Source organism: Ixodes scapularis, unplaced genomic scaffold, assembly GCF_016920785.2.
Source record: "Ixodes scapularis isolate PalLabHiFi unplaced genomic scaffold, ASM1692078v2 ptg002228l_1__unscaffolded, whole genome shotgun sequence".
In the NCBI taxonomy this organism is placed as follows: domain Eukaryota; kingdom Metazoa; phylum Arthropoda; class Arachnida; order Ixodida; family Ixodidae; genus Ixodes; species Ixodes scapularis.
Window position 1 is genome coordinate 45,158 of NW_024610236.1, and position 23,777 is coordinate 68,934.

Here is a 23,777-nt window from a genome sequence, read left to right on the forward strand (position 1 = left end):
TTGAGTCTGGCCGATCGCTGCGTTAGTCAGCCGTCGGTTGCATGAGCGAAAGAGAACTTGCCTTTTTGCGAATATTCCTCTGCGACTGAACTCGACCCCCTGGTGTCGATGTCCCCTGTCATGAATCGTGCTGTCTGTCTTCTGTGTTCCTTCCTCGTCTCTTTGTGTGCAACTTTCCATCATGTAAACAAAGGGACCAACAAGGAGAAGACAAACTGCAAGGTATCTCACGAGACCAAGCACACCGAATGTGAGAAGGAGGTTGTGTACCAAATCCCACTGTCATGTGGTCAATGTTACATTGGACAGACGGGAAGGTGCATCGGTGACCAGACTAGGGAACATGCAGCTTCGGTGAAGGCCACCACTGCAGCAGGGGACCTACCCGCCCATTGTCACATGTGCCGGTGTGTACCAGAGTTTTCTAGCCTAACCATCCTAGCAAGAAACCGCCACAAGTTCACTCGAGAAATCCTGGAGGCCCTTGCTATTGACGCAAAGGCAGACGAGTGTGTGTGTGTGTGCCTTCCATCGCACTACACAACAAGGAAGTTGAGTACCTTAGAGGGCCGCACTTATGGCGGACAGATGGAAGATGAGAAGATGCTTGGGTATAAGATTAGAAGAAGAACTCCTCAATTAAATCAAATGCAATGTAGATAAGAAAAAAAGAGGAAGTGAAACTCAATGTAGATGAAGAGAAAGATGATCTGATGAAACAGTTCCTAGTCCAGCGGTGTATGCCTTTCTTATCTCTCTCTCTAACCCTTCTTTTATGTTCAGCTGGCACTATATAGAGCAATGAGCCAACTAGCTCAGCTTCAAGCTTCACCCGCTCTAGTCACCACTTCTACTCAGTTTCAAGCTTGTTTCTGTAGTACATACAGATTTGTCTTAAGTTATTGGCTTGTCATTTTAACAGCTGAGTCTAGCAGCATCCTTACTCGTATGTATATGCTTTTGGTTTAATTTGAAACAATAAATGTTTTAGTACATGTACCTGACTGATTTCATCTTTGCAAGGGTAGTAAATTGCAATTATTTCGTCTCAATATGTGCTGTGATGAAAAGGAGCTTGTTAATTCTAGCGTTTTTGTTAATAGTGTGCAATATTGTGCCTTTCACAAACATTCTTTTCCTCAGTTAACGGACATGCTACGATCAAGCTTCTTCAAAAGGTGCATACAGTCAATTCTCTCCCGTTATGTGTATTGCGCACTGGAGTCCGGTGGTTCATCTTCTGGAAAACATTGCTATGTATGTGAAAAAGGACCTCCTCGAAGACCCAGGACGCAATATTTTGTTGCAAGTCTTAGCTTTTTCAGCCCTCAGAAAAGCCATGTCTGTAGTGAAACACTGCCTGTCGTTGGGTTTCAAGGAGGTTCCTTTCCAACACCCTTCTTTCAGCTTTGACTACCTGCAGTTTTGTTGGTATGCAAGTTTATAAAACATTAGATTCACATCAAAGAAAATGGTACTGCTACACTAGCAGAATATCCACAAAATGTTAGAAAGAACTTTTCAGTTGAAGACAAAAGTATTGTAATCAGGCGCAGTTGCTACCCATGCAGTTCGCCTTGTTCACAGCAGAGGCGTAACTGCATGGGTAGCGGTTGCGTCTGATTTATAATATTTTTGTCTTCGTCAACTGAAAAGATCTTTCTAACATTTTGTGGATATTCTGCTAGTGTAGCAGTACCATTTTCTTTGATGTGAATTTAATGTTTTACAAACGTTGCATACCGGTTGTAAAAGTGTTTCTCGAATGTTCCTTCAATGTTAATTTAACGTTTTGCAAACATTAAATTTATGTTGAAGGAATGTTTCCTGTGTGTTCAAATAACGTATGGAAAAACATTAATCTAACGAACAGATAAACATTGTGGAAATATTAAATAAAATGACATTAAGGACATATTTCAAACATTTGGGCCAAACAAAAAAATAACATTATTATAATGTTTTGGTGCTACCTGGGCAACGGTCATTCGGGATGGTTGCTGCATAGTTTTTAGACAACGCAAACGGTGCAACGACGGGGCGAGGCGGCAGACAACCCGAGGTGATTGTGTTTCCTCACTTGCCCCGCCGTCGCGCTGTTTTGTTTTCTTAGGGGCTGAAAGATGTATTATGTTTAGTAGAGCGTGATTAAGTTTCCGCCTGCTCTGCCGGCAAAACTCAATTCAGAGGAGCGTGATGGCCATTTTCCCTTTCGATGAGGTCAGCGATATCAATTATAACGTTCGTTGCAGAAATTTGCTTAATAGATTTGTTAATACTTCAAAAACTTAGGTTTCGGTTTTTTCCCGAATACTATGTCGGGGAAAAAACCAGAAAAAACAGTTTTTTTCCAAAATTTCCGGTTTTTTTCCGAGCCCTCGCATCACTACTTCGCGGGCGATCGCACTGGCTGCCCGCCCTCACAAGCAGCACCGGACATGGCATCGACAGTGCTTTGGCGATGCCTGTAGACGAATTCCTACCCGAACCCTTCCACGCTCCACAAGTGGTACCCGGACCGCTACTCTCTCTCTCTATCCCCCCCCCCCCCCCCCCCCACCCCAAGTGCTAGCTCTGTTAAGCAAAAGCAAACCTGCGGCACATGCTGTGGTAGCGCGCACGACTCGTCCGATCGAAGCATCCTATGATCTCTGAGTGCACCAGTCAGGACGACTGGGACGCTCTTTCCCAGGCCTCCTCCCACGAGGTCCAAGAAGCTGTGGTCCGAAGGGCCGAGGACGCCACCAAGATCGAGGGGATCGAAGCCGCCATCTGAGAAAGACGACCGGGGAAGGCGAGCCCTCGCGGGGCAGCTGACACCGAACGCCTAACCCTCCATCTGGGCAAATAAAGATTTATTTAGTCAGTCAAAGTCCCTCGTCCTCCGGCACGGCGCTCCCGAAGTTCTGGTTACAAACCATGGATCGTCGTTCATGTCCCAGCTGCCAGCCATCGTCGCACCACGCAGTACCACCCGCAGACCAACGGGCTGACGGAGATACTAAACAAGACCATCGCCAACATGATCTCCATGTACGTCGACATGGAGCATAAGACATGGGACGAGGTGTTGCCGTACGTCACATTTGCCTACAACACGGCCGTGCAAGAGACCACCGGGGTGACACCCTTTCAACTGCTTCATGGTCGCAAAGTAACGACGATGCTGGACGCGAAGTTATCCCTCGAACCAGCTGTCGACGGAAGCGACGACGCCCTCGTAGTTGTTCAATGGGCAGAAGTTCGTCAGCTCGCCAGACTCTGGATTAAAGCCCAACAATGTGTCGACACTGGCCGCTACAGCCTTCGTCGCCAGAGCGTCCACTTCCAGCCCGGAGACAGATTGTGGGTGTGCACACCGATTCGCTGCCACGGCCTCAGCAAGAAGCTGTTAAAACTGTACTTCGGACCCTCAAATTTCTTCGTCGACTCGGGGATCTCAACTACGAGCTGATGCCCGACGCAATACGGACTTCATCAGACCGCCCCCTCCTTCCTCCCCCCCACCGGGACCGGACCCCCCGGACCGGAAGTCGTCCACGTCGTACGCCTCAAGCCGTACTATACGCTCGATAGGACTAGGAACTGCGTTTTTGTACTACGCTGGATAGGACTGTGTTTTACAAGCCTTCGTAGAGTGCCGGCCATTATGTTTGCTTGTTTAGATGTTGTGTTTCCTGGTACATCGCATCGAGACGATGCGCTTTTAAAATGGGAGTAATTACGCGCACGTTGCCGAGCGAGCGCGTGGCCAAATGGTTACCGCGCTTGGCTACCACGCGCAGGCTCCGGGTTCGATTCCAGGGAGCGGACTCCTCTTTTATTTATTCTTTGAACTTGACATTCTCATAAGTTCGAGAACCTTGTCGATCTGATCGAGTTCCGAATGTTCTACGCGCCGGACGTTCCACGCCGAATGTTCCAGAAGCCCACGCGGGTACAAAAGGTGCTCCGCGTGGCGGTCCGGAGTCAGTCTCGCCCGAGCGCTCGCGATCCTGATGTTAGGCCGCCATCGGCGCCTGCGACGGTAGCCTTCTATTTGGTTTTGGGCACAAGTTCGCCCCATTAAACGTTTAGTTTCCTTCTTATATATTTCGTTTCAATGATTGTCATTCGTGACAATATAAAATTGATGAACCTTCTATCGCTAGTACTTTAACTTCCTGATTTTTTACAGGGATTTTTTCCCGCAAGTTCCACATTTACTCGCAGTTACTTTCTTTAAAATGTCGATTACTCCTGATGTAAAAATTTCGCCTTTGAGTAGTGTGACATTTAGTTTCCAAAGTTTCCGATTAAACTTCCGCGCTGGTTTTTTTTTTTCTTTCCCACCGTCACCATTACAAGGCAATGGTCGCTGAAAAAGATCGGCTGGACACAAAACGCTATTATATGTGTACGAAGTTCCGCAGAAACATATATTCTGTCTAAACGTGCTCGAGATGACAATTGAAATGGGCAAAACGCAGATAGTTTCTTGGAGCTCGCATTTCCGCGACATATTCCAACTCATACTCGTCCAACGAGGTTTTCAAGAAACTCGCGATTCTATCGTAAAGTCGATTTGTTGTAGCCCTATCCTGCACTTCACACACACAATTAAAATCTCCTAATAAACATGGCTTACACAATTTAAAGATTGCTCTAAGTGTCGAAAAAAGGATCGATTCGTCTTTATCAGTTCGATTCGGTGTATAAACGCACAACACCCGCCACGCCTCCCTCATTTTTTTAAAACGAAATCACAAAAAATAAAACAACCTGCGTCGTCAGTTGTAATTCCTCAGTTTGGTCAAATTAATTTTCTCGGAAAGAAATTAAAAGCGCCCTGCGGACATGCCGATTGACACATATCGCTTATTTGAGCAAAAATGGTCTTATATCAAGATCAATTACCTTGTAATTTTTTATTTATGTTTCTTAGAGGTGTAGGATGTCAATATCTTGATCATTAAGAAGTCTTTGCAACTGGTACTGTTTTTTCCTAAAGATTATTCCCCTTACCTTAAAGGTGGCAAAGCGGAAAGGCGGGATTGACTCAACCCTTGTTACTTTGACAGTAAAGAGTGAAAGGTTGTGCTCACACAAGAAACATTCTGTACAGAATGTAGTTTCGACGCAGAACGTATGCGCACAGAAGCGTTAGAAAGCACTCGGAGCGAGTTTCTACGGCTCCTTTCTTTTTTTTTTTTCTTTTTTTTTTCTGCCTTTTTTTTCTAGATGGCTGCGTTGAGAAGCCCTTGCTGCCTCATCCTGTTTCACAGAGAGGGCGGTTCCGCTTACTTCTTTGCTACTAGGATTCCGAGGCATGGCTCTTCCTGTCGCGTCTTCCGCTTTTGCCTTATTCATCTGAAAGTCGTTTGCATCTTCGTCAGTCCGTTCTTGGGGTATCGCTGCCTAGGTGCGAACACAGTCCGTGCTCTATAGCAGCCTTCCCAGGCAACACGGACACGTTAAAAAGACGTAGAAAGAACGTCGATGACGTCAGTGACCACATGTCGAAAGAACGTAAAAAATCTATACGTCAGGTCCCTTCGACGTAATTTGGAAAAGCTAATTAATGTCTAGAAAAGGGTTGATTTTACGTTGACAAAACGTCCCACTTAACGACCATAAAACGTCGAATGCACGTCTGAATTGAACGGGAAGTCATGTGATAACGTTATATCAACGCTGACATAACGTCCGTCTGAAAGTGATGTCAATTAATAACGTCATGTCAACGTTTCAAAGACGTAGAAATATCACTTCACGCCATAAAGAAAAAGCCGCAGGTCGTCAAATATAAATACTATTCGCACGCCTGGTTGAATAGGAAACGTATATTGAAGTATAGAAACGTCTAAAACGTACTATACGTCTACTGGAGGCGTTAAATCGACATACAAGAAACGTAAAGATAGCACCGCATATCCTTAAAAAGGTCATAGAACGTCAGGCAGACGTTTTATCCAAACGTATATTCGACACCTTTAGGACATCGTCTACACACCAAGAAAAGGGAGTAGTACTTCCTTCCTTAAAGGAGGAACTCGCGTGTATCATATATTGCTCTATCACGGGAGGAAATTTCTTCCTGCAAACTGGGGAGGAAACTTACTTCCCTAAAAAGGGAGGAAGGTTGCCACCTATTTTTGCTCGTTGAGAAAACGTTCCTTCCCAACGGAGGAAAATTGCCACATTTTTTCACCCAATGAAGGGAACTTTATCCCCTCGTGTAATTATATAGCTTCAACCAGATGGCACTCAAAACGGGAAGAAAAAAATGTTGGAGAAGCGTCAATTCGTTTTTAAGTTCCCCCAACGTTTGGATGCTACATGGTAGATACATATACATCACTGAACACACATAATACACGGAACACAAGCAGAATACCTCCCCACACAATTGCAACGCAGCGACACCGGAACCCCACCCCTCTCTGCGTACGCTGAGTTCGCACTGCATATATGGCAGTCTTATCTTTGAATCCGACTTGGCCGGTGACTGATATCATTTGTCGCATAAACACGGAGAGTGGGAGCAAATATTACTCGTACTTAATACATTATTTGAATTGTCTCTTGGAATAGCCCCCATCCCTTGTTGAGACGTTTCGTGCTTTACGTCCCAAAAACTGCCCTGGACGTTGAATAGAGGTCGTGGATGCCGAAGACATCAAGGTAAAGCGCGGACGTTGTCAGGGTGTATCATACTAGACGTTGAAATAATTCCTCGTGCAAACGAAGAACAGACGTCACTTAATATCGATGACGTCAACGTGTAGCTCAGGACATTGTTGAGACATCTCGTGCTTGACGTTCAAAAGACTTCCAAAGAAAACGTAGAACTGACGTCGATTAATGTCGATGACGCCAAGGTGTTGCTCAGGACATTGTTGGGACGTCTCGTACTTCACGTTGAAAAGACTTCCCAAAGAAACATAGAACTAACGTCGACTGATGTCAATGATGCCAAGGTGTTGCTCAGGACATTGTTGGGACGTCTCGTGCTTGACGTTCAAAGAACTTCCCAAAGAAAACGTGGAACTGACGTCGATTAATGTCGATGACGTTAAGGTGCTGCTCAGGACATTGTTAAGAAGTCTCAAACTTGACGTTGAAATAACTTCTCGAAGAAAATATAGAACAGAGTCGATTAATGTCGATGACGCCAAGGTGTTTCTCAGGACATTGTTGGGACGTTTCGTGCTTGACGTTCAAAGAACTTCCCAAAGAAAACGTAGAACTGACGTTGACAAATGTCGATGACGCCAAGGTGTTGCTCAGAATATTGTTGGGACGTCTCGTGCTTGACGTTCAAAGAACTTCCGAAAGAAAACGTGGAACTGACGTCGATTAATGTCGATGACGTTAAGGTGCTGCTCAGGACATTGTTCGGAAGTGTCAAACTTGACGTTGAAATAACTTCTTAAAGAAAATGTAGAACAGACGTCGATTAATGTCGATGACGTCAAGGTGTATCTCAGGAAATTGTAGGGACGTCTCGTGCTAGACGTTCAAAAAACTTCCCGGACAAGACGTCGATTGATGTTGACGACGTCGAGGTGAAACTCATGACGTTATCACGACGTCACGCGTTTGACGTTGTCGGAACCTCTCGTATGGACATACCATTGACGTGGATAAAAGGTCTATTAAGGACCTCAATGTCGCCGACGTCTGGGACCTTATTTCGATGTCATCTCGACGTGCTGTGCTACCTGGGTTGACGATGGCATTCCGGGCATCTGGGAACACGGCATTCTTTCCTGACGTGTACCTTGCGCTGACACCGAAGGCAAAGAGGGGCTCTACCGGGCACCAGAACGAGTACCTTGCAGCCCTCGACGCGAATTTTATGCGGGATGTCGTCCCCGGCGATTCCATCCTCGAGTGCCATCCGGACAATTCTGGTGCTCGAAACCTTTCTCACAAAAGTAGTCTCTGCTGATCTCAGAAACTTTACCAAAGCGCTCCAGTTCCCTACGTACCTGGCAGTTGGGTACATCGTAAGGATCCCAGTGGAGCTTGACCTTCACTACTATGTTGACCGGGTCAAACATGAGGCACCGCCCACCTGCGCGCTGCCGCTTTTTTGCTTCCACCAAACGCTGCGTCGCGGCTAGTGAGTGCAGTCAGAGTATCCATACGTGAATCATCTGATGGGCGCCTGCCGACGCCAAGTTTAGAAGGACTGCCAATCTTCTTAGTTCCTTTTTAAAGTCTTCAATACAATAGGGCCGGTTTCGTTTTTCGCAATGCAGAAATACTGCATTATTCGCAATGTATCCATTAGGCACAGGAGGCAGCTAGAACAATCGCATAATCAGTAGATTTAGTACTAGCAGGGATACGGCGCCCAGTAAAGTCTGTTGTTGCCGCTCCGTTGGAGCTTGTCATCGCACGTCTGTACTCGGCGGGGGCCGAAAGTGGAATCGCCTCGCAGGTACGCTTGCACGACTTGGGAACGGGCGGGTGTTTATGCGTTTAGCTTTCGCGTTCCTCTCTTAAAGACGAAACTTAAGCGTCCTTCCGTATGTTTTTATACAGCAAGCGGCTCTGAAGCAAGCAGCTGCGGTGAGGCATGCTCTTGGCACAGCACATGCATATCACTTGACGCGGATCTGGCTCCTGGTCACGCGCAGTGCTTTGACCTAGTGTGAGCAAAGGCGGAATCTTTGTAATTAGCGTGCCAGTATCAAGCACGCAGCACCTTATTACGCTCAATGCGAGGCTTGTGCCTTTTGGTCCCGTCATAATCTTAGACGATTTACGGTAGCGCCTCATTTTATTCCAAGGCTACGGTCTGACGGAGAAAGTCAACCAGGAATGTCGGACACTCATTGGTATGGGCTGCCAAAAAAGTCGCCACATAGTACTTCATGATCATCATCAGCGAGCGTCACTGTAAGCACTTGTAGAACGAGAACAGCAGGGGTATATTTATTGGATACAAGGATCTCCGTCATGCGCTCATTGCTTTCCGTCGTGCTTCGAATAAGCGTTTACGCTCCAAGCTTACGAGACGCCAAAGCGCTATCGAAGGTGGGAAAGTCGCGCTCAAGGGGCAACATCTGAAACACCTCCCCGCCGTTCTTATCTTGTCAGCGACTATAACTACGGTGCCTGGAACCCGTCTCCGACTGGTGTGTTTAGCGTCAAAGTCCTCCAATGCATCGAAAGTGGTCCCGAAGTGGCAACAAATGACGTCACAAAAGCCGGAGTGTCATGCTCTCGGGAACTTGGCGGTTGGTCGTAGAAATTCTCGCGAAAAGCACCAGCGAATGTGCGTGTCGCTGTCGTCGTGGCGCCTCATTTGCTGGCTGCCGAACCTTCCGTAGACTGTCGCGCTGGAGAGCGACATGCCGCTCAACAGCGATCGTTCATATCCAGCACCACTGCTACGACGCCGGGGATCACGGCCGGCGACAGCATGACACTTATATGACGTCATCATGTGAAAATCAAGGGACCACTTTTTTGGGGACGCGGTAAACACATAAGTCGGAGGCGCGTTGCAGGCACCGTACTGTAACTAAAATCGTTCTGTGTAGCTGAAACAAAAAGAGACCAAAACATTCTAACGTAAAAATACAAGTTCAAAAAACGCTCAAGAAATACATAAACGATGGTATCACTGAGTGATGCCGTTTAGGGTCTCCTTAAACAAAAAGGCGAAAAAAACATTCTTTAAAATATTTAGGTTTTGGAGGCTCTTAGGGACATAAAACGAACGATGGATCTGCCATACCACTTAGTCATCTTCATTCGAAGAAGTGTCCGATGTCAGGTCAATTACCGAAAGGTCAAGATTTCGGTCGACGTCAGGTGGTTTCATAGGGCTATCGCCGATTAGGATAACGTCGACAGGTTTTACTACAGGCGTCCACCTGCCACCCGGGAAAAGTTTTACGGCGCCGCAGGAAGAGTCAATGCGACCCGGATGGTCGAGTGCAAACAGGTCGATCCTAAGCTCTTCTACCTTGATACTTTGATCGCACACTGGACAGCGCCACAACGGCCGGAGGGTGCTTTCGTTCATTTCGAGGTAGGCCATCGCGTCGAAAGCCTGGACGTGGGAACATCTGGGGCCGCGGCACGGCACCTTAATTCTAGTCCTCGATAAGGGACAGGTGAGGGCCAGCGTAATGAAGTCCACGACTATGTCCTCAGTGTTTTCATCCCCAACCGCCTTCTTCACTAAGTCATGTGTAGAGGCCACGTTGTCCATTCCCTTCAGATGATCGTCCCCACACCACCGAACCAATTCGTGCTCCGGTGTCTTGTTGACGACGTGAACCGTCAGGTACCCGTCACACAACCCGTCAGGTACGCTGCAGCTCTTGATGCGGATGTCGTTCACTGTGGCAGAGACATGACCCGTAATGTCGAGCATCTTCAGAGGCACGCCGTAGAACTTGGCATCGTTGATCTTGAGGGTTACCGTCATTTCGTCGTGCTTGCACTCGGGCTCCGGGAAATCGTTGAAGACGAGGAGGACCCGTCTTCTTTCGTGGTTAGCGTGCAGATGCTTCGGCAGGAGTCTGCAGCTGTAATGCCTGCCGCTGCTACCAACTTGAGAGCAACGGACCTTGTAGACTGGCGCGTAGAATGGCTGCGGAGGAAGCATGCCGCGGGCGGTCCGAAGCGGCGATGTAAACACGGGTGTCAAGTCGTTTGGTGCTCTGCACAGAAGTAGAATAGATGGTGCTATGGAAAATTCCACAGCCTTGAAATGACGCCGGCTACTCCAAACCTTGGAAGTGATATGATCTAAGACCTAAAAACATAATGATTAAAATAGGAAAGAAATGAGTAGGGAGTAGCAGCGCAGGCCTGACACGACCACACGAACATACACACGCACACACGCGCGCAGAAAAAAAAAAAAAACGAGAAAAAAGAAAAAGAGGGAGCGTTACAGAACACAAAACATAGCACAAAAATAGTTGATGCAGTTGAGGCTTTTCTTGTCAGTCTGTTGCTTGTCTTAATTTTCGGTTAGGATAGAGCATATTTTTGCCACTGTGAAAGGAAGACCACGGAGGCTGAATCGAGTTTAGAATCGAGCTGATACGCAGGGGCGCGTGAGGGGTGAAATGGAAAGTGGGAGGGACGACTGGTCGAAGCATCGGCTTTACTCAACAATGAGAAAGGAAGATAAGACAGCGTTTCGGTGTTTCGCGATATCTGACTTCCGTTCCGTGACCACTGTTTCGCAGGCAAAAGAAATTCATGACCGCGCAAAGTGCCTACGTGGCTGGCAGTCAATGCGGCCCAATTAAAGTCCTTTGATACTTCTTTTTACAAGTAACCAGAACCAATATAAATGGCAAAGCACGTTCCGCTGGAACAAAATGGCGTCATTCAGTTCTGTTCTGCTGTGCGCGGCTATAGGCAACCGGCAACGGCCAAGCGGCGCCAGCAGGGCGAGAGCGCACGGTTATACCCTGTCTCGTTGTAACTTGGCCAACGGCGAACGATAAGCCTCACACTGCGTGCCGAAGGCTTCGAAACGCGCGACGTATACGAGCGCAACGCACACATATTGGAGCATGAAGCAGCGAAAAGTCTGATACTTCTTCAAAGTTGAGCCGCGCTCCGGTGATACGCAGTCACGTTCCGATTGACCCGCCAGGGCCGTAGCTTCCGTTCTACTGGCACGTTACGCGATCACGGCTTCCTGGGATACCCAGTATTTCTTGCTTCAGACACTAGGCTCAGCGGCGCCACCAGAGTAATAGCTCACGTTTGAACAATGCAACCGCCACTCCCAGGGGTACCCAATATTTCTTGCTTCAGTCGCTAGATGACGCCAAACCAAACAGCATTGCAGGTTGGCTATTCGCTTCCTAAAATCTGTACCGTCATGCAGTCAAATATATCGCTACTTGCAGGTAGCTCTTACCTAGGAACTTTAGTGCCAGCAGCACCAAAAGCGCAATGTCACGGCGTTCGGCGTTCGTCATGTTTTTGCGCGAGTGATATCACCGGCTAAACTAATACGGCGGCGGCGATCAAGTGCTCCAAAAACAAGGAGGGGAACGCCGATCAAATGGCAATGCAGAAAACGTAGGGCAGACGCATGATGACAAACCAGCCATACGCTTGTGCCGTCATTGGTCAAGGTCGGAAAGGGGTCGGGAAAAGGGGGGGGGGGGGGGGGGGGCACGTGCGTGCATTTTCAGGGTACACAAGCGTTCTAGAAAAGAAGCAAATGTTTCTTTCCTAGAACTGCATAATATTCTAAACCCCAACCAACATGGTTTCCGCAGCGGCCTGTGAGCGGTAACCCACTTAATTGAATTTTATCATGAATTATCCACTTACGTTAATAGCCGTATGCAGGTTGATGCAGTGTTCATTGACCTGCGTTTGACCGAGTACCTCTCCATAGACTAATTAAGACCTTAATCGACCTCGAAGTTCCCTCATGTGTGACTGGATGAGTTAATGCACACCTTTCAAACCGCCAACAGTTCGTGGATGTATATGGTACCTTTTCAGGATTATTGGATGTTTATTCCGGCATACCCAACGTTCCGTCCTGTGGCCTCTGCTTTTTTTGGTCTATGTTAACAACTTGTTTCAATCCACCATTGATGCTCCAATTAAGTTAAGAATGTATGCCGGTGACTGCGTTATTTGCACTCCAGTTTCTACAATACAGGACTACATAAAAGTGAGGGATGTATTGGCTAGCATCGCGTCTTGGTGTCATGTGAATAACATAAAGTTAATATCAGGAAAACTCAGTACATCCATATTTCAACAAAAAAAATGTATTAAACTTTGGTTATGAGGTTGACGGCGCGCAGCTGACAAAAGTTGACAGTTCTAAATATTTGGGAGTGACTTTATCGAGTGACCTAAGGTGAAAAAAGCATGTGGAGTAAGAAGGGTGCAACAAACAAATTGTGGTATCTGAGAAAAACGCTTGGCAAATCTCCTCCTTCTGTGAAAATTCTTCCAAATAAATCAAACATTAGACCTGTCTTATAATATGCTCTGCAGTGTGAAGCCCATGGCAGAGCTCTATGCTCAAAGAACGCGAAGATGTCCAATCACGAGAGGTGCCCATAATATTTTCATATTTCAGACGAACCACGTCTGTCACGGGATTTAAAACGAGAGCCAATATAAATCCTCCGGCAAACAGAAGAGCGTGCCAACGGGTCAAATTGTTCTTTCAGATTTTCAAGAACAGTATAAAAATTGATAGCTCAAAATATTTAAGACCAAGAGGCTTCTGCTCCGAACATCTGCATCACTCAAAGACCGTAGCCCACATTAATTAACAAATAAATAGCTATAAACAATCTTTTTTTGTGCATACAATTGCTTTATGGAACAGTCTTACCGGTGATGTTGTTAACATTGATTCATTCTCTCTTTTGAAAAAGGTGTAGAGATCATTCTTCAGTGCTAAAAATGTTTTCGATTACTCTTTAATTATGAAGTTCAAAGTTCTCAATATTTTATATGTGTGTTACAATGTCAAATGTTAAAAAGGGAGTGGGTTAAGGTTTCGTGCATTGATTGTATAGAAAGAGAATTTTGTTGTTTTGTATATTTTATTTGTACGCCATTCAGATATCAGTGTGCCAACTTCCAATGTATCACCCACTCCTGCCCAACGTTATACTGGAGCAAGCTCAGTTTCGGAGCTCTCTATTCTCGCCTGCAGAGCAGAAGAAACTTGCACACCGCATAAAGTACTATGCATTTGCCGTCGTCTAGCGTTTTTAGTATGCGTGTTTGTGATTTGTCTGTCTCCCAGCTTTTAAGGTGCAACCCCACCCTTGGTTAGTGTGGTTCTGAACCAACAGATGGCGGTAAGATCGTCTTTTAGGCCTGTGCATCAATGCGAGAAATCATGTGTGGTGGCGCTTCGATACAGTGGGGTATTTTTCTATATCCTGAATTTGACATCCCTGGTACCTTGCTTGATTTTCTCTGCACGAGCTTTCTTTGGAACGAGCACGGCTGCGCCAGTTCTCGTGCAAGGGGGCCAGTTGCCTGCGCTCCGAGCTCACGTCTTCAGCAAATGTGGGCAGAACAAAACGCGAAAATCGTTCAGAGCGAAATGGCGAGACACTGATGCGTTGAAAAATATAAATTGCTTGTGCGCCGTCATCGGAGATTTCAGAGGCCAATTACACATATTTTAATGTGATGATATTTATATTGCCATGAATAAAGGTGGCGAGAGAACGAACAGTGAACTGAAAAATAAAGGTTTATTCTGTGAACTGTGCCAAACTAAAAAGTAAAGAAACAGTGTCGAGGCAGCAGAAAAGCAGGCGGCGATTCGGCAGCGCAACTGACTCGACAAGGGGCCCTAAACTTGTCAAATACAAACTTGGAGGCAAAGTTGACGGAGCGCGCCGATTGGACAATCACGACAATGACTTCGCGTTTTTCTCGTCGACATCCAATCGGCGCGCTCCGCGAACTTTCGGCTATAACTTTGTATCTGACGAGTTTAGGGCCCAAGGTCGCGGGCAGCTGCTTATCTATTATCTACAGTGTGTCACTATCTCGGAAGTTCGGCAAAAAAGATTCGAGCGTCGTGCGCTCGGAGCGAGGGCGAGGATGAACTGGCATTTTCGAGAAGAAAGTAGGGCGAAAGTTACGTCTGGTGCAAGAATGAACACGAATCTTCTAGAAGTACATGACCGAGTGTTGCTGTCTCTGCTCTGCAGGTGGCAATATGACGGGCCGGCCCTTTTGTCGTGCATGTGTTTGGCTCTTTGTGGATTTCCAGGAAAACGTGATGACGTGATAGACTTAGGTTTCCAAAGTTCTAGCTTGAGGAATTAACTACCTCAAAAATCAAAACAAAGGAACTGCTTTTTGGGCGGTCAGGTGTCTCACTTATGTAGCTGGGTGTTTATTTTGACCGGAACCACGAGGCTGGAAAGCACAAAAAATGACAGTCAGGTTTATATGTTGAGTTTGGTAAACCCAAAGTAGGACTGGTGCGGGAATCATAATAAAAAAATACTAATAATTCACTCACAGCAATAAATGATAAGAATTAATTTTAGTGCGAATTCATTGATAAATGCAATGACTGGCCAGGCAAAGATTCTGGGGCTGTGGATAGCTTTTGCACATAGTTTAAGCAATGCACTAAGTGTCACAAAATTTTTTTTTAATTGCAAGAATAAATTAGGCATCGCCGGACGCTCATTTTTCGCCGAAAAGTAGCGCTTGAGGTCACAACCAGATGTCAAAGTTTCAGCCCGATCCTATACCTTATTCAAAAGTTATAAGTGCTTTTCTGAAAAGTTCAATTGGAAAATGACGGCCGACGGAGTTTTCGAATACATGGGGCTCTATGGCACTAGAAACCGAAAACGGTCAAAATGGGCTCCATTTTCCCATTGAAATTTTCAGAAAATCACTTATAACTTTTGAATAAGGTGTCCGTTCCGGATGAAACTTTGGCATCTCGTTGTGACCTAGCGCTACCTATGGGCGGAGAATGAGCGTTAGGCAAAGCGTAGTTTATTATTATTGCGGTAAAAAAAACCCCAAAAAACCTGTAAATCTTTTTTGTGACATGCTGTACCAGTCTTAATTTGGTGCTTTATGCGCGCAAGTAGTGGTGTGCATAAATGAAAAAGATGCAAACGGGTAGATTTTGACGTTGTATAAAATATAGTGTAAGCGCGCACATGGTACGCTGACTAAGAATGAAACAGCCCTACATTTTACACTAGCGGTGAGCGAATCGAAAGCTAAGAGTGCTTCAAAACTTGAAGCTTGTACAGATATACCGCCCAGGCCGTTATGTTTGAATGCTCGTGGTACTTTATTACCCTCAGATTTGGTGTAGGTTGTCTCTTAATTGAATACAACAGAAAGAAGGAAACATTCTAACTCTGGGTTGATAGAAAAACTCCACCTGCTGACTGCTGCCAATCATCTCGGCGCCGATTATAAGTATTCACTACATGCGAACGGTCGCGTGCTTAGAACAAGTTTTTTTCCACGTGGTTTCATACAATCGCAATTCTTCTTGAAAAACAACAATGTTTACTCAGGCAAGCGGTCACACGTGAAGCTTAGAATATTTTGTATTGATTGTGGCACACGTGGCAAGTCGCATAGGTATTTTACAATCCGCGAAATAGAATGCTCCTGGGTTACCTTGGTCTATAATGTATGTGGCACACAAAATAGCACGAAATAAATCGCAATGGGAAGCGAAACCAATAATTGTAAACAGGCCTGTAATCACGCGAAAACTGAGGGCAATGCACATATAATGAAGGTAAGCTTTGTTTCACTAAATACATTACCAGTAAAGTATTTGGTTTTATCGTGCGAGCGAAGCAGAACATATAAGTGCGAGCATACTGCCCTGAACTACACTTCCAGTGAACAAGCGCACCATCCAAAACATTGGGCTCGCTTTTATAGTTTTTGGTGCGCTCAAATCTTTGAAAACACAATTATAATCAATTCAATTATTTAAGTTATTTTATTAAGTGCGCCTATATGTTCTTTTTTTGTCTTTTGCGTTCACGTACCATTTTCTTGTTATATAATATTTTTCCAGAAGTCCGACAACTATAGTCTGTTCCATCATAGGTAAGAGCCGCATAATAAAACATATAGACAAAAAAAAAAAAACGCGAACACGCGAACATACATTAAAAATGAAATGTAACGGGGTGATTTTAGATAAGATCGACCAAAGGGTGGCTGGTCGACATTTTTAAATCAACTGATGTTTTTATATGACATTGTCTAGTGTCTGTTATAAACGAATCCACACTTAGTTTTGACCAGAAAAAAAATTTGGAGACAAGAAAAATCGTAAGGCAGGGAGAGGTGGACAGTTGCAATAACGCGCACTGATGGAGGGGGCAAGTTTGAAAGTGAATAATTAAAACAATAAAATTAGGAGAATTTTAAAACTTTTTACAAACAAACTATGGGTACAACTTGCTTGTAATATAAAGTAATAATATTTATTAAAAATTTATTTAGTTTTCTAAAAATTGCCAAACATGCCTGCTCGAACGACAAATGGCAAACTTTGGAAATCTGTATCTCATGAAATAATTTAATCATTATTACATAACTTGCAGACATTATTTTACTAATATATGGCTATTATTGAAAAAATAAATAAGGTATCTGAGTGACACAATAGTTACAATATATTTAGGCAAACATGGGAAAAAAATCAAACAAAGAAAAATTCCAATGCGAATAAAAAAAAAACACCACCTTCGATTTTTTTTTAAATTTGGGTACCCTGTTATACTCTATTTCGGCATTCATTTCTATTAAAAACATGTTGCATCATTGCACTGTGAAAGAAGAAACAACTCCCCAAAGTAGGGTCCTTTTTCAAAGCCTACACTTAGCAGTGTCCTATACAAGAAGTGACTCTGAGTTCCAGTTTCATGAAACTTGCACAAATCTTTTATATACATTTATTCAGATGAGGTCATTGATAAAAAGAGCGATCGGTCACACAGTAAAAGGGAGGAGAAACTATATACAGCATTTTACATAAGCGTACAAAGTGGTATCATATTAGAGACTAACGATTTGAGAAAAGATGATGCAGTGTGAAGTTGCACCTTCCGGTATATTTTACATCTAGAGTAAAATAAATAACTTTACTTCCACACACAAAAACAAAGATATAATAGTAAGATATTTAGGTTGGCTGTGTATTTACGATTACAAACAATTTCAGGTGACGGATGCCATAGTCCCTAACTGGAGCAGCTTCGATGCTCTCGGTGTATGAATGAATCGTGGCAAGCCGATATATTTTATCCTGCTCGAGGATAACATTTTGGGATTTTTTTTATAGTGATCAGATAAAAATTATTAGTAACCACCAACAAAAACAGTAGGTTAAATACCCCGTGAAGAAAAATGTGATAAATAGGATGTCCCTGCATTCAAAATGAGCAGTCCTTGGGAAATCAAATTCGGCACTTTACGCTAAGGTTTTCCTCGCTGTACCCATTTAATAAAGTTGCTTCCAAGCAGATCCGACTGTCCGTGCTACATATACGTCACAGGTCCCTTCTGTTGATGACTTGCTGAGCCGCCACGCGTGCCAAGACTGAATGCCAGGGAAGGCGCGCACCGTCAGCCACTCTTCTTTTTTTTGTTCACGATATTGAACAACCTCATTTTCGTCCAGATATACAAGATGCACGCCTTTCAGTTTCTTTGATAGAACGCTCACCATTGTCCTGGCCGTCTGAATTGCGCTTACTGAACGTTCTCTCAGGTTGTTCAGCGTGGCCTGGTGCTTCACGAGTCCGCCAACTCCGTCACATGCATTTTTCCCATGTCCAGATGCAGAAAATAACCACTGGGCTTGTGGGCAATCGTCCTTTGCAAATTGGTGAAGCCGGTAGCGATTCTTGAAATGACTGGCGGCGCCGTCACTTACGTACGTCACGTACGAGTATACCGCAACGTTGTCTTCAACCCACTCCTTCACTTTTTCTAGAGCCAAGCAAGCGTGAGCGGCGTCGTGACACAGGTCCTCACTGATGATGGCAAAGCTGTTTGTAGATTTTCTTGTCGTCACTACACATGTAAATGTCGAAACTTGTTTTTTTTTTCCAGTGATATGCTTGCACTTCGTCAGGAAGCACGATGGTCCAGTTTTCAGCAAAGTCAAAATGAAAGACAATGCTCCCGCGTTGCATGCACTGTTTTTCATCGTAGATCGCTTTACCTTGCGTTTGCCGGATATGGTTGTGAAGTACAAAACTTCCAACCGTCACTTGGATGACTTTTAGGAAAGTCTCAGGTTCCAAAGTTTTTTTCACAAGGTCGCCGGACTCCCATGTTGCAAGCACAATCTCTTCATCCTCCGGGATATCAAGTTCCTGGAGTGTAAGAAACTGGCCTTTTGGGCAGTGATCACAGTCTCCTTGAAGGCACAGTTCTGTTGCTGGGTCGCACAGAAATGCCGAGTTCATTTCACCAGTGTTGAATGTTGAGCCTGTAACGTTCTCTAGAGCGGCAATACAAAGATAATAATTGGCGCAGCGCACACAAACGCACACTTCCTGGTGTGGAATACATTGGACCCATCTAGGGCGCAACGAATAAAATTTCGTTAGCCCAACGCCGGAATCGGGATGCTTGTCTTTGTATATACGGAAGGCCTCTCGTATTGAGCGTGTCATGAAGCGCTTTGGCACGAACGTTTTCTCTCCGTTGAGCATGACAGAGATGACGTCCTTCTGGTTGGGACTTTGGCGCGAACATTGTAGCTCGTCTTTCGTGAAGTACTCTAGGGCAGCAGACAGGTTCTCAGGGCTCACCTTGCACCTCGTGTAAGGATCCGGCTCATACCACACGCCATGCTTTTCCTTGAGTTTTCGGGATTTACTGATGAGGTACATTGAGGCCTGTGGAATCATCTTTTGAACCTCATTCTTCGTCAGTGTTGACGGCAGGAGTGTAAGCAGTTGATAACGTTCCCGGAGAGAGGTGGCGGTTTCAAAGGCCTGCCGAAAGTTGTCCACCCACTCAGTGCATGTGGAGCATGTTGGTTCGGACGACCCCGATGGTGCGTCCCTGTCGTACGCAATACGTAGCCTTGAGCGTATATTATTGACAGCAACCTGCTCCAGTTCTGTCTGCTTTCTCTTGACATAGGCAGGCCTGTCCCGACTTCTTACGACGCTTGGTTGTCTCAGCGGCGACACATCTGTAGGTAGTATGCTGCGATTTAGATCTTCAATTGCTTCTTCAGCTGGCACAAATATGTCAGGGCACTGCTCTGAGCTTCGCATCGAGATCTCCTTAGTGATGTGCATGAAGCAATGGTAGCACAGGTAGTCCGTCGCACTCACTTTGGTGGAACAGTCAGGCGGAAGAATTTGGTTCAACGAGTTTAGGTCCAACTCGCCGACACTTCGAAAATTCCGCTGCTTTGGTATAGTCTTTTTGTGTTTGCAAAAGTAATCTGCACAAAACACTCGTTCGGAGCTCCAGGACGTCTTCATAATGTATACATAAATAATATAAATTAAACCCCAACTGATGGCATATAATTGCCAAGTGAAAGAACTACTGGGTGCACAAGTGACAAGTCCGAGGCTGAGGAGCTCACTCGCTGCAAACGTATACATTTGAAAAGAGAGGTCACAACTGAGGCTGTCGGCAAAGCTTGATCCACGTCAAAGGAAGAAAGAGGGAAAGTCTCCAGACAAAAAATTGTGGTCAGCGGCCTTCGAAAAAGACTTTCCGGAATCGCACTGTCGTCCCTCCACGCGCTGATATGAAAGCACCCGAGCTTCTACCACGTGGTTCATGACACAGCCTGAGCCATGTCGGCGACCGGTTCGCGAGGGGTTGGCGGTGGGGTTACGTTGATGGTCACTCGGATTAGCCCTTGCTGTACTGAGCTACCGCCTGCAGTGCCTTATCGCCGGCTGGTGTCAACAACGAGAACACACACACCCTGTCTACACCAAAACTACAAGCGTTCACCGCACACGCGTCGCCGCCGCTTTTAAGCTTTTGTGAAATTGCTTTCTTTTGCCGCGGAGAACCGCCTTATCTTAACTACGCGCCTGAAATCCTTCCAGGCGGGCGTACACAATCTCAAGCGTTTCGAGAAATGCCCGTGGAGTATAGAACTATGGGAAAATTCGGAGCCCGCGATGTCGATATCGTCGCCGTTGTGTTAGTACGCCGTCGCGTACTGCAGTCCCCCGTTGGGGGAGGGGGGGGGGGCGGTCTTACTACGATAACATGGCGACAGCGTTTACACTCTATGTATTTACGCGAGGCTCGAGTATTTGGGGATAATGCTGCCGGTTGGTGTGCCCCTTTGTGCCTGATATTATCGCCCGTGACGCCAGCGAGTGAGATGGCGACAGGCATGACTGCTCAGTAAACAGGTTTCGGCGGCCATGTTTTGCTGGTTGAAGCGAACCCCCTTGTCCTTGACAGCGAGCGGGGAAATGCGAAAAAAAGATTGTATCGGCCGTTTTGCCAGAACTAGCGACGAGTGTCGTCTGCGGTTTCCGGCAACTATTTTGCCATAATCGTGAGCTTAGCGAGGAAATGATTTTTGCTAGCCACAGAACACTACCACGCAGAAAGGGAATGCTTGAACATGTTTTTGTTCTGAATATATATCAGGGATATATATGAGAGAGAGAGAGAGAGAGATGAAGGTAGAGCGGAAGAGGGAATAGCATATAGTGTCGCAGGAGAATAAAGTAAACAAAGTTCCTAGTGGCCGATGGCTGCATGATCTTTTCTCGGATCACTAGTCCGTAATATGATACCTCTTTGTACACAGTAGTTTCTCCTTAATTGAAGTGTGTGAACGATTTCTTTAGTTATCATTGGCCTCATCTGAATAAAAATATATAAAAGATGTGTGTTGGTTTCATGAAACTGGAACTCGGAGTCAGTTCTTGTATAAAACACTGCTAAGTGTAGGCTTTGAAAAAGGACCCTACTTTGGGGAGTTGTATCTTCTTTCTCAATAAAATGATGCAACATGTTTTTAATGGAAATGAATGCCGAAATAGAGTATAACAGGTTACCTAAATTTAAAAAAAAATCGAGGGTGGTGTTTTTTTTTTATTCGCATCGGAATTTTACTTTGTTTGATTTTTTTTCCATGTTTGACTAAATATATCCTAACTATTGTATCACACAGATACCTTAGTTATTTTTTAAATATTAGCTATATATTAGTAGAATAATATCTGCAAATTATATCATAATGAATAAATTATTTCATGAGATACAGACCTCCAAATTTTGCCATTTGTCGTTCGAGCAGGCATGTTTGTCAATTTTTAAAAAAATAAATAAATTTTAAATAAATTTGATTACTTTATATTACAAGCCAGCTATACCCATAGTTTGCGCCTAAAACGTATTAGAGTTCTCCTAATGTTATCGCTTTAGTTATTCACTCTCAAACGGGCCCCCTCCATCAGTGCGCGTTAATGCAACTGTCCACCACCTCATGCCTTACGATTTTTCCTGTCCCCAAGTATTTTTTCTAGTCAAAACTAAGTTTGGATTCGTTCATACCAGACACTAGACAATAACATATAAAAACATCAGTTGATTTGAAAATGTCGACTAGCCATCCTTTGGTCGATCTTATCTGAAATCACCCAACGGCGCGTTCAAAATTAGTCGTTAGTTTTTTGAGAGAGCAGCAGTTTCGTAGGGCGACATTGTTACCGGTTGAAGATTATAAAAAGTGCAGTACAACTGTTAGCTCGGGGTCTTTAACGTGCATTACGCAGTATATGAGGTACACGATCGCACGACGGTAGGATGAAGATGGACAACTGAACCCAGGGTCCCTGCTAAAGCCCCTTGATAAAGGCGTGTTTTACAAGTACCACCAACCTGTGTTGTGGAAACGCTCAATACACGTGCCACGAGCGGGTGCTCCGCCGCCATTCGCTTTCAAGGGCCAGTCATTTCAGTGCTGCGCCGCCATTTTCCTCTAAGGGCCGCTCGAGAGACGGGCCTCGTGCACTGGCACACTTTATGTTACTTGAAAGACCAACGTAAACACATCGAGGGCTTTGCTGTCCCTACAGGTTCTGCAGCGTGAGCTCCGTGCTTTGCATGGAGCTCGCGCTCGAGCATTTCTCCACGTGCTCTGATCTGCGGTGCCACAACACACTCCGCCAACGATCCCCCACCGCACTTGGTTTAGCCTGCGAGGTAAACAAAATGAGCTACGCTTAGAGTATCGGCACTTTTTCCCCCGATATTATTGTAGACGCCGCCATCTTGGCGGTTAGTATCAAATGAAACGCGACTGACGATCGTCATAATTCAAAAGTGAGACTTTCTCAGCCTTAAGGCCCGTTCACACGCTTGCGACCGAGTAAGACTGAGAGAGACCAGACCGGTTTTTAAGCCTCTTGCGATCTCTTAAGCGCCATACGCACATTCGCGTTTGAACGCGTTTGAGTGCGTTGCGGAGTCCTTGCGGCCAGGCGCAGTCGCTTGCGGACCGACGCGCGCCTCCCCGCAACGCTCGGTAGCGCGACGCAAGCGAGTAGAGACTCGTTCAACTTTCCGAAGCGTTGCGGTGCGTTCGGGCGCGTTCGACCAATGAGAAGCCGAAAGAGGAGAGGGGTGACGTGTTCGCTCGCCCCACCCGGCCGACTCGGCGAGACGTATCCGGTTCGCCGGTCGCAGTGCTTGCATTCTTGTTTTGGGGAGCGGTGGAGACTATTTTCCAAGGTGCGATGGTTCAAGCTTTACAAAACGTCGGGGAAGCCGGCGAGATTGTTCCAAGATCGAACGCTTCGACGCTGTCGCCGTGCGCCGCCATGTTGCCTTGGATTTCGCTTACAATTGGTGAGCCACTAGCGACGATAGCGCGTTCTTATTGGCTCTTGACTGCGGTTGACTGCGTGTCAACGCAACTGTGCGTACAAGTTTGGCGCAAGCGGTCTTCGCAACGCAACGCGTCCGCTTGCCGCTACGGAACGCACCGCGCTCAAACGCGAATGTGCGTATGGGCCTTTAGGACCAGCTCCGCGCTGCAGCGCGTCCGGTCTTAAGAAGTCGCAAAAGGCTTAAAAACCAGTCTAGTCTTTCTCGATCTTATTTGGTCGCAAGGGTGTGAACGTCGCTTTAGTTTCGGTGTCAGGAATCTCACGTAATATTGCTTCGCTTTGTCGCGAACTGTTTAAACATTTGTGGAGGCCGGAAAAGCGTTTCCTGTGATTTCAGATAACTCTACAGATAACTTACAACAATCATTTTAAGCACCAAGATGTGTATGA

The 23,777-nt window shown here is 45.6% G+C and overlaps 1 protein-coding gene across 1 annotated transcript; it reads right to left on the bottom strand.

Annotated features, from left to right (window-relative positions):
* Positions 1–9,711: 9,711 nt before the first annotated feature.
* Positions 9,712–10,612, bottom strand: LOC121834651 (E3 SUMO-protein ligase PIAS3-like). Its single transcript, XM_042288366.1, has one exon. The coding sequence runs from the start codon at positions 10,610–10,612 to the stop codon at positions 9,737–9,739; it is 876 nt and encodes a 291-aa protein (XP_042144300.1). The 3' UTR covers positions 9,712–9,736.
* Positions 10,613–23,777: the final 13,165 nt, after the last annotated feature.

Excerpts from the sequence above, each read along its gene's own strand:
- LOC121834651 (XM_042288366.1), bottom strand. The coding sequence starts at position 10,612 with ATGCTTCCTCCGCAGCCATTCTACGCGCCAGTCTACAAGGTCCGTTGC.